This window comes from Lindgomyces ingoldianus (assembly GCF_010093535.1).
Source record: "Lindgomyces ingoldianus strain ATCC 200398 unplaced genomic scaffold BDR25scaffold_2, whole genome shotgun sequence".
Classification (NCBI taxonomy): Eukaryota; Fungi; Ascomycota; class Dothideomycetes; order Pleosporales; family Lindgomycetaceae; genus Lindgomyces; species Lindgomyces ingoldianus.
The window spans coordinates 1866712-1877318 of record NW_022985163.1 but is presented as its reverse complement, the minus strand read 5'-3'; the positions used below and the strand labels follow the sequence as shown (position 1 = coordinate 1877318).

General features: G+C 42.0%; 2 protein-coding genes across 2 annotated transcripts; one reads left to right on the top strand and one right to left on the bottom strand.

Moving 5' to 3' along the window:
• Positions 1–6167: 6167 nt before the first annotated feature.
• BDR25DRAFT_276923 (phosphotransferase family protein) lies at positions 6168–7354 on the bottom strand. The gene is made up of 2 exons (XM_033687581.1): positions 7103–7354; positions 6168–7050 (listed from the first exon to the last, which is right to left on the bottom strand). Exons 1-2 carry the CDS (start codon positions 7172–7174, stop codon positions 6208–6210), a joined length of 915 nt encoding a protein of 304 aa, XP_033554026.1. The 5' UTR covers positions 7175–7354; the 3' UTR covers positions 6168–6207.
• A 1379-nt stretch (positions 7355–8733) lies between these two features.
• On the top strand, positions 8734–9498 carry BDR25DRAFT_276920 (uncharacterized protein; the record flags this gene model as incomplete). The annotated part of the gene is made up of 1 exon (XM_033687580.1): positions 8734–9498. The coding sequence occupies one exon, from the start codon at positions 8734–8736 to the stop codon at positions 9310–9312; it is 579 nt and encodes a 192-aa protein (XP_033554025.1). The 3' UTR covers positions 9313–9498.
• Positions 9499–10607: the final 1109 nt, after the last annotated feature.

The window sequence follows — 10607 nt, the reverse complement described above, 5'->3', positions numbered from 1 at the left end:
TGCAGCAACATACTGTTCGAGCTTATTGCTCGTACTATGTAGCAGCTTTCGTCAAGCGTTCCTCCTGTCTTGACAGTAGGTGCGCAAATCTGACAAACGTACCTAACGGGTTGGCCGGCCACACGGGTTGGCCGGCCACTTTTGCCAAGCCCCCACTAAAACCACCCTATTCTCTCGCAAAACAGCCCACTTTAGCCCTGTATAAAGTAATACAACATAAGATATTATTTAAAGTCTACTTCTACTACTTGCTTACACATACGCAAGTTATGCCTAGTCTAATTACACTGCCTGCATTGCCTTTAACTTAGCTTACCTCCTTTAGCGCGCACCTGTGTCTTTAGCTTCTTCCTATTACTACGCGCTCTAAACTCCTTTAGAGCAGTTAAACAAGCCCTATCCTTAACTATTAAGGTCTTTTCTGCCTAAATTTGCTTCCTTTTATGTAATCTATGTTACATGGCAGCCTTATTTGCTGCTTAAAGCTTTGTAATCTTATAGCCTACCTTATTATGTTAATGCCCTAGATAACTATTATCTACTCCCTATTACCTTACTATATTGCCTTTAGCTGTCCTTATCTCTCTAAAGCTATAACAACTGCTCTAGTTAATATCTAGCCTATTATAAAGCCTAACTTATTAAAGTTATACCTGTCTTTATTCTAGATACTGTACTTAGCTTTTATGTTAGCTACTAGGCAAAACTAGCCCTAGATAACCTCTAGATCCTTGCAGAGCGCTCTCTTGTAATTATACTTACAATTAAACTTTATTATAAACTTAGGGCAGTGCTTAACCTACATACTAGTCTAGTTTAAGCTAACCTGGCCTAGATTGCGCTTTGCAGGCAAGGAATTAGCTATATTAGCTACAGCTGCAAGCCTAGAGGGAAATCCGCGCGTAATAAGCTTAAGTATGTACTTAACAACTACCTTCTTCTTAAGCTTAGTTAGATTCCTTAATTTAGGCTAGCATTCTGCTTATAAAGGCTGTCTAGCGCGTTAATTGCTTAGTGTTGTGTGAGAGACATTATAGATAGCTGCAGCGCGTTGTAAGGAGAGTTTTAAGTCTTGTTTAAGAGCCTAAAAAGCAAGCTATATCTAACGTTCTTTAGAAGATTTAATTTAGTGTTGTTGTTAAGGCATTATGTAGATAGGTAGAGTTTAGTGGGGGCTTGGCAAAAGTGGCCGGCCAACCCGTGTGGCCGGCCAACCCGTTAGGTACGTTAAAGCTTTAAAATTTATAAGTTCTTTTTATAAATTAAAGGCTTTTTATAAAAAGCATCTAAATTAGCTAGGACTTTTAAAGGCTTTATAAAAGTAAATTAAGGCTTTTAAAGCTAGTGTAGAAAGTATAGATTACTTAGTAAATAATAAAGTATAAGTGTAAAAAGTTATATTATAATTATAACGTACCTAACGGGTTAGCCGGCTACACAGGTTAGCTGGCCACTTTTGCCAAGCCCCTACTAAACTCTACCTATCTACATAATGCCTTAACAACAACACTAGATTAAATCTTCTACAGAACATTAGATACAGCTTGCTTTTTAGGCTTTTAAATAAAACTTAAAACTCTTCTTATAACGCGCTGCAGCTATCTATAATGTCTTTTACACAACACTAAGCAATTAACGCGCTAGACAGCCTTTATAAGCAGAATGCTAGCCTAAATTAAGGAATCTAACTAAGCTTAAGAAGAAAGTAGTTATTAAGTACATACTTAAGCTTATTACACGCAGATTTCCCTCTAGGCTTACAGCTGTAGCTAATATAGCTAATTCCTTGCCTATAGAGCGCAATCTAGGCCAGGTTAGCTTAAACTAGCCTAGTATGTAGGTTAAGCACTGCTCTAAGTTTACAATAAAGTTTAATTATAAGTATAATTATAAAAAAGCGCTTTATAAGGATCTAGAGGTTATCTAGGGCTAGTTTTGCCTAGTAGCTAACATAAAAGCTAAGTACAGTATCTAGGATATAGATAGGTATAACTTTAATAAGTTAGGCTTTATAATAGGCTAGATATTATGTGAAGCTATGTGAGGCACCAGAGACATGAGGAACTGGATTGTATTGTCTTGCTAGAGGAGTCCTATGCAGGAGTCTATATATATGCGAAATAAGTGGGTGAGTCGTGGCAAGAGACTGTGCTGAGATGCATACGACTATGGTGCCGACGCATGATCATCGTGTGACGACACATCCGACTATCGTGCGACTATGGTGACGACGCATCCGAGTGTCACCAATGCAAACATATTAACTAGAGTAGTTGTTACAGCTTTAGAGAGATAAGAATAGCTAAAGGTAATATAGTAAAGTAATAAAAAGTAGATAATAGTTATTTAAAGCATTAATATAATAAAGTAAGCTATAAGATTATAAAGCTTTAAGCAGTAAATAAAGCTGCTATGTAATGTAGATTGCATAAAAGAAAGCAGATTTAAGTAAAAAAGACCTTAATAGTTAAGGATAAGGCTTGTCTAACTGCTCTAAAGGAGTTTAGAGCGCGTAGTAATAGGAAGAAGCTAAAGACGCAAGTGCGCGCTAAAAGAGGTAAGCTAAGTTAAAGGCAATGCAGGCAGTGTAATTAGACTAGGTATAACTTGCATATATATAAGTAAGTAGTAGAAGTAGACTCTAAATAATATCTTATGTTATATTACTTTATATAGGGCTAAAGTAGGCTGTTTTGCAAGAGAATAGGGTGGTTTTAGTAGGGGCTTAGCAAAGGTAGCCGGCCAACCTGTTAGGTACGTTATAAAATGTTATTATAACTTAATAGACATATTACTTAGAAGGTTTAACAGCTTACTATTAGACACCTCTAGACTTTTTTTCTTCTTCTCTTTTTCTTTTTCTTCTAATACTACTCTTCTTTCTTACTTTTCTTTTTTTCTCCTCTCTTTCTAGACTTCTTCTAAAACCCTTTTACCTTATCTTTAGCAGCCTAAGAGCGCTGTAATGTCTGCCTAAAGGTTAGACACTAGAGCTTTTAGAGCTAAAACCTGTTAGAGCAGCTTAGTATTCTAGTAAAATAAGGCTACCTAAACACTAGCTGCAGAAAGCCTAGCTTCCTAACTCTTTATAACCTGCGCTACTTATGCTAGGTTTTAAGTAGACTTTAAAATAGCTTTAAAAGCTACTTTTTTATTCTCTTTACTTCTTATGTTTTAGGCTGCTGCTTATAGCTTAAGATAGCTTTATAAGACTAAAACCTTTTTCTTATAATATAAAAAAACTTATACTTGTGTTAGTAACTTATACCTTAGTAGTATTAGACTATATTTATATAAAATTACATTTTTTATTATGTAAAGTGTAATATTTACACTTTTTTAATTTAAAAGACTAATAAGAAAACTTAACTTACTAGCTATAAATAAAGGCATAAGCGGCTTAAAAGCAGATAACTTAGAAGGCCTTTAAAGAGGCTCTAAAAGGGGGGTAGAGCAGCATAGTAAATTTCTTTAACACTATATTAGTTAATAGACTAAGCTATAAGATGTTAGGTGCATAATAATACTTACATAGTAGAGAATTTAATAATAGCTAAAAAAAGATTAACAACATTAACTAAACTATATAAGTAAAGTAAGTAAACACTTATTACTATAAATAATAAATTTACTATATTAATAATAACTACACTACTAGTTACTACTAAACAAAAACATTATAATAAAAGTATTATATAAGTATTAGGTTTTTAGTATATTTTTTTAGAGTAATAGAAAATTTTTATTATAAAGTTAGACTCTGTTGTATCTTATTCTAAATTAGTTCTAAATTAGCTCTAAATATCTACTATACATTATAAATAAAGACTATTAGCCTATAAAGAGGGGGTAGTGTAATAATTCTTATAAATTGTTCTATCTTAGGTTGTTTAGAACCTATCTAATAGGTCCCTGTATTAGCCCTAACCATAACTTAACCCTGTCCTCTGCAGTTACCCCTATTCCCTTATGTATTTAGTCGCACCTTGCCCCTGTAGCTAGCTTAGTAGTTTTCTAATATCCTATGTATAAGGCCTATAGGTGTCATTGGCATTCCTAGGTCTCTGAGTCCCCACGCACTCCCATATGCCTCTGAGTGGATTCATACCGCATTCGGACCCATTGTCTTGCCTGCGCCGTTACACTAACCCCCAGGCCATACTCTATTTGGAGTAGCAATATGCATGGTGGTTTGTGCGTCCTTGGTTCTCTCCTCACGTCTGAGCTAGCTGAGATAAACCCCGTCGTTAGCCGCCCCTACGCCCTAATGCCTAAAGGAGTGGATTTTCGTGTCGCTCAGTCCCAAATCATCTCGACTCTTATAACTACTTTTTAACGAAACAAACGACCTCGCCACTCGCAGCAGGCCTTTCCTGTTGGCTAGCCTAAGCGCTAATAGAAATCTTATCCCCCTAGCGTGCGTTAGCACGTTCCTCGCTATGAATAGCGGAGTTTCTAAGGCGCGGACCCACCACTCCTGTGTGCAACTATCTAAGGCCTTGTAAGAAACACTGCTAGACGCTGTTACAGGTAACATTAGAGGTGCGCATATCAATGTCCCTAGAGACTAGGAAGACTTGTTAACATATTAGGTATAGAGCTTCCGCGGAGCCACTAAGAGTAGTCTCTAGAGAGCTGAGCCCGCTAGAGACGCGACACCTGGGTAGGCTTGGAAGAGGCAACTCGACACGATAGAGAGCGATCTATTACCTATAAAGAGAGCCCAATTGACACGGACGGATACACAATAGCCTAGAGTTAAGGACAAGAAAGTAGAGTAGGCTAGCAAGGTATAACAATAGTCGCCCACACACGTCCATAACTAATAGGGTAGCCTGTGTAGACAACTCTGCAACAGCTAAAGCCTAACCCTCCTAGGCATCTATACGCTTTGTTCCTTAAAGACTTTGTCGACCCTATCTATCTAGGCCCTAGTCCTACATCCGTCCACACCTTTGTTTCCGAGTGGCTCGAGTCTATTAGATTAGACATAGCGAAACGCTGCCAGTCGGATAGCCATCTATACTATTTAAGCGGCAATCCCATTTCGCGATAGCTCACAAGATCGGAGCTGAAGATAGGTTACACAAAAGACGCTAATAGATTTGCGGTGCTGCTAACGCCGGCTTCGGCCAGGTCCCACTGTTTATACTAGGCAATAGAGGATTCTGCTTCTAGCACTACTAGCGTCCGCTATTCGTCCTATCGTCGGAACAACCTAACCTCGAACAACATTCATATTCGAGATTCTAGTGATTAACTTCCTAATTGTATCTCTAGTCGTGTTGAGAAATTACAGGCAAAATAGGAATCGCCTGGCCTGTTATCTAAGGAAATAGCTGGATATTCTACTAGCCTAGATAGGCTTGCAAGAGGGTGCACTAAGGCGGATATGGAGGGATTTCTTAAAGACATAGTGTTTCCAAAGAACTCGGACCCCTCCTATGGAAATTATTTATTGCAGCCAGTCCTCCCATGGATCATTACTCTCTAACATCCGTCCCTGTGTCGCGAGCTACCCTCCGTGGCGAGCTAAATCATAGGTACTTTCAATTCGAGCGGCTCTTATATTGTGAATACATCGAAATTTTGCATCATTTGACATCTATCATGTTGTGCAGCCACTTCTAAACGCACCCGCCCTGGCTGCTCCAAAAATTACGATCACACCGTCGTCGCGCCTGATTACGGAGGGCATCTTCTCATGGGATATTTTGGACCACAGATCCACAGCCCTAACCACCCATCTCTTTTCTCCTTTCAAGCTCATCGAACGGTATGATCCTGATTTCCTAGTCTCCCTATATTGCGGAGAAGACATGTCTTTCAAAATATTTCCGAACAGGTGGATGAGCAGAACAATGAGTATGAATTACAGATCACCGAGCGCCCTTGGACAAAGAGCGAACAGGATATGGCACATCTGCTATGTGCATTCCACGAAGGATAACATGTCTCAATTCGGGATTTCTGTCCCTAATTTCAGTTTGAAGATATGGCTGCGATATTCCACCTGACCTGTACGTTGTTGACTTTCGCGACCCCCATCTGTGATGTGTGACGCGCTTAAATTGTACCATATATTAGAGGATATACAAACAAATATAGATACGTGGTCTAGGTTAAGTATAGGGCATTTCTAGGCAAAATGGAAAGGTTTAGATAATATTTTCTACTCAACTAAGTAACTATAAGCAATTCTAGAGTCTATAGGAAAGCCCCTGTAGTCAAGGCATACCAAACACTTCTTAACTGCCTGACTTTCGCTTCATCATGCTCTATATGCTTCAACAACATCTCCCCGAAGTCCTTAAAGTCGGATTGGTCTGCTATAACTGCAGCTTCAAACTGAGGTGGATAAGACCCCGCATTTTGCCAGTCAATCAACCAGACAAGGCCCTGGCCGTCCAGAATAATATTCCGCGGCGAGATATCCCCGTGGGTAAACACGAAGGTAGAAAACTCGAAGGGTGCTGCGTTTAATGGTACTCGTTTGAACGCCTTGCATACATGCAGCTTGTGGTTGAACCAGTCCTCCATCGCGCGGCCATTCTCAAAAGGTCCAGCGCCCCAATCGGTAAAAAACAGGCCCTGGGACATGCCTCCACCCACAGGGCCAGCGAAATCGAGCGGAGTAGACTGCATCTTCCGTATCATTACCGCAACCTGAGTGATTACGGTTTGGCGTTGTTGCAGGTTCATGTTTGGCCACAAGTCTGCAAGGCAGGAACCCTTCACATAGTCCATCACAATGTAACCTCGCGTTTGTGATATGCCTGCGGTCGGATTCGAGCTGTTGAAGCTACCGTAGACCTTGGGAAGACGCATCCCCCCTAGCTGGGCGGCATAATTCATATTTTTTGCCTCGGACGGCAGGACACTGGATCCACTTTTCATGACCAGAGTTTGTGAAAGTCGCACGACCGATGTACATCCTAGTTGATGCAGTTTTGGCGCATTATCAAATAGTCGAATCAATCTCTCATTGGATACTGTTGCTATGTCGCATCCATCGAGAGGAAAAATGGCTTCTGACGCCCTACTCTGGGCCTGCAACGATTATCAGCTGTACTCTAGTAGTGAGTGAGCTCGCGACACTTGCATCGAATGTAGGGGTGCAGAAGCTGCCCGCGCGGTTAGCACGGTTGTAGGGATTCTTGTTTATTTGATTCATCCTAGGTACTTTTGTCCGCGGTTTGAAGAGCCGAAACCTGGAGCATCGGGGTATTTATGAGGATTGACATAGGCAGGCAGACTCGATGCTGATCAGCCTTGCGTGACGGCGCTAGAAGAAGCCAGAACACGAGCACAGTCACAGGTATAGCGACGATATGGCGTCGGGTGTTAGGTGGCGTTTCCAGCGTTGGTGGCGGGGCGTTGAGGTCGCCAAGGTTTTTAAATCCTGCGCGTCTACTCCGTACGGAGGTACCTAGCAAAAGTCTGTCGGCCCCCACCTTGACCGCCTTTCCGGATCGGGATAGATTCCGGATTCTGCCGGAAGAAAAAACGCCCTAATCTTACGGGGGCTTCGGGCGGCATTCCGGGGCGGCTTGTCACCCGAGCAACCAACTTTGGGCGCCCACGCGCCCTAGACTGCCCATAACAACGGCGGGGTACCCGCCAAACTTACGGGCGGTTAGCCCCCGAGGCCTAGGCGGCAGAGCCTAGCAGTATTCCCGTTCCGGAAAGGCGGTCAAGGTGGGAGCCGACAGTAATGTAACACTTACTCATCTTCATCCTCAGTGTCGTCCTGCACCTCTACTACATCGTCCTCACCCGTAGTCATACGCTCACGCTGGCCTTTGAGCCGCCGCAGTCGAGCCGCCTCTGCCTCCGCCTTCTAATCTAGACTCCCAGTCCAACGCTAACAGCAAGTCTCTTGGTAACAAATGGATTTGGGCTACTTGTACGGAGTAGGCGCTGGACGCTTCTTCTGTGGCCCTTGTGGAGTAACAGGAAGGACCTCAAAGCGTACGATCTTACGGCCCTCTGGCATGGAGCGTTGATATGGACGACTTTCAGTTCGAAATTGGTGAGGGGTGGCGGGGAAATTCGTTCAAATGCCCCAGGTTTGCGCAGGAGCCACGGACTGTACACCCGTGAGCCCCAGCCGATCCTTCTTACTCGTCAGAGACTGTCGCGGCAGTCACCTTCAACCGGCCCGAGTACCAAGCGGCAAGGCCGTGAGGTAAGTATCGTAACACACAGTAGGCAATCAGGACACGACACTTGGATCGGCCAACCTAACACATTGACTGGTCTTGCTGTGGCGTAGCCATCTACAACTTGAAATCTATTAAAATGACAGTAGTGCGGCGGCAGTGCCTCAGTCTGTTAGCCGCGCGCAATGCGAGCAACTCTACGTGGTTGTCAATGGCCGAACGAATAGCAGGCGCAGACCTACCACATTAACATAACCTCTCATTAATCTTCAGTCGACATATTTAAAGGTTTAAAAGGCCCACAGATTCGGACAATCAGACAGACACCTTTCTGCAACCTTCCGGAGTTTGAAAGTGCCGACTTCTTTTATCAATCCCTCCTTAGCTCTTCAACTCTTCCAAGTTCCCTTAACACATTACAGTCACCAAAACTTTGTCCTCGATCTTCAAACATTCAGGTCAGTCCTTACCATTAGATATGACTTTACTTAAATATTTTTCCGGCATTATGGCATTGGCATCGGGAAAATGGAACAATCAACGCGCTAAGATTATGTTTAGCCTCATCAAAATGACTACACCCCAACCTAGTATATGGGCAAACATTCATGTCCCAGCGTTCAAGCCTGTTCGCTTCATTCCCGCAGCGAGCGAGGCCGCAATTAGGGGCTTAACGGTCTCAAGATTCTATGCAGCGGCTCACAAGGTAGAATCCCAGCATACTACCGGAGCCAAACGAACCAACCATTGGGCCTTTTACATCCAAAGTACGACTAATGACTGGATTCGCATCGATGTCACGCCGAGTGGTTTGCCCGGGCCGAATAATGGCGGCTCCAAGGCCAACATCGTCATCTCTCATTTACCGTATAAAAGTCTCTCCAACAGTGTGGAGCACCAAAACGAGCTCAGGCTTCAAACACCAATTACTGTTGGATGGATTGTCGACACAATAGTCGGTGCCGGCCGCGATAAATATGAGTTCAATGCCCAAGGTGTGGGCTGCAGGAACTGGATAGTCGACCAGCTGGCCCTGCTTGCGAGTGCGTTCCACGGCCCCGATGTTCAGGCGGCCACCAATGATGTCAGTATGCTGTGGCCCGCGCGCACACAATCACCTCTGAGCAGTGGTGCCGGGTACTACAGCTAGGTCTCTTCAGCGTAATGATCGCGCCGGGAGAATCCCTGGAAAATGCATGGAAAACTACGCGCGGTGCTGGTCCGAAAATATTCCACTGGTGCAATCGTTGTTTGAAGGAGCATTGGATTCTACCAAAGTCTTGTCGAATTGCATTTGTTGAGGGAATTGTGTACTCTCGCTGTTTGCTATCCCACTATCTACACTTGTTTATCGTTGCCGCCTGAGGCGAACTGTCATAGTTTTCGGATTCAATTTACAACACTACCCTTCGCTGATTCTTGTGCCACTACTTAAATAAGTTGGAGTTGTGTTTCTTCTCTCCCGCAATACAAGCCTAGAAAGCGCATTTGCCTCGATCTACGTCTTGTGGGATGCCTGAGATCGTAGCTTCGTTCCGAGGACGCCCGGGTCCGCATCGACTCCGTCTTTTCCTAGAAGCAAGATTGCAGCAACTTTATGAAAAGGGATTGGTTGCCTTGCTTGTAAGTTATTTAAGTAGTATTCTGTTCTCTTTAGTGCTAAGGGGACAATGTTCTTCTTTTTTTATAACATTTTTTACATATCCCTTAACCTAGGATAGTTTGCGCTATCCATTATGTATAGCAGCTTGCTGCAGCGCCTGTTGTACTTTGCAGTTGTCTTAAACCTTAACCTCCTAGTACGTTCTAGGGCAATGCTCTAGTTTATAGTTGCCTTTGCATCTCTAGGAAAGGCCTTAGTCTACTTAGTCTTTAATGTTAGTAAAGAACAGACCTGTTTCTGTATTACAGGCTTTTATCTCTAATCTAGTATATTTATTCTCCCTCTGCTAAGAGTCTAGGCACTTCTAACAGAAGTAGCCTACTTTTTTATAATTTAGATTTGCTTTTCTTCTAAGATGTTCTAGCTCTTTCTTATTAAAAGGTAGATATAAGGCTTTATTTATCCTACGTCTCCTCTTTTCTTCTTAAGATCCTGTTTATAATAGTAGTTATGAAAAAAGATAGCTGTCTTAATAAATTTTTTAAGCTTATTTAGTTCTTATATATAAGTAAATTTATTCTTAATCTAATCTTACAGTCCTTTATAGAATATTTAGTAGAGGGACTTCTAGTCTGTCTATCTATAAATAGCTTACTGTTCTCTAAAACAGGCTGTGTACAGTTAAACAGTGCTTTTTTCTTATTTAAGGTTGTGTATTTTATTAGCAGTAATAGCTTCTTTATTTACTAAGCTGTAAATTATTAAAAAGGCTTTTTTAAAGATATAAATACTTTTAAATATTTTTCTTATTTTTTTCTAAGCTTTTTTCTTATTCTCTAGTA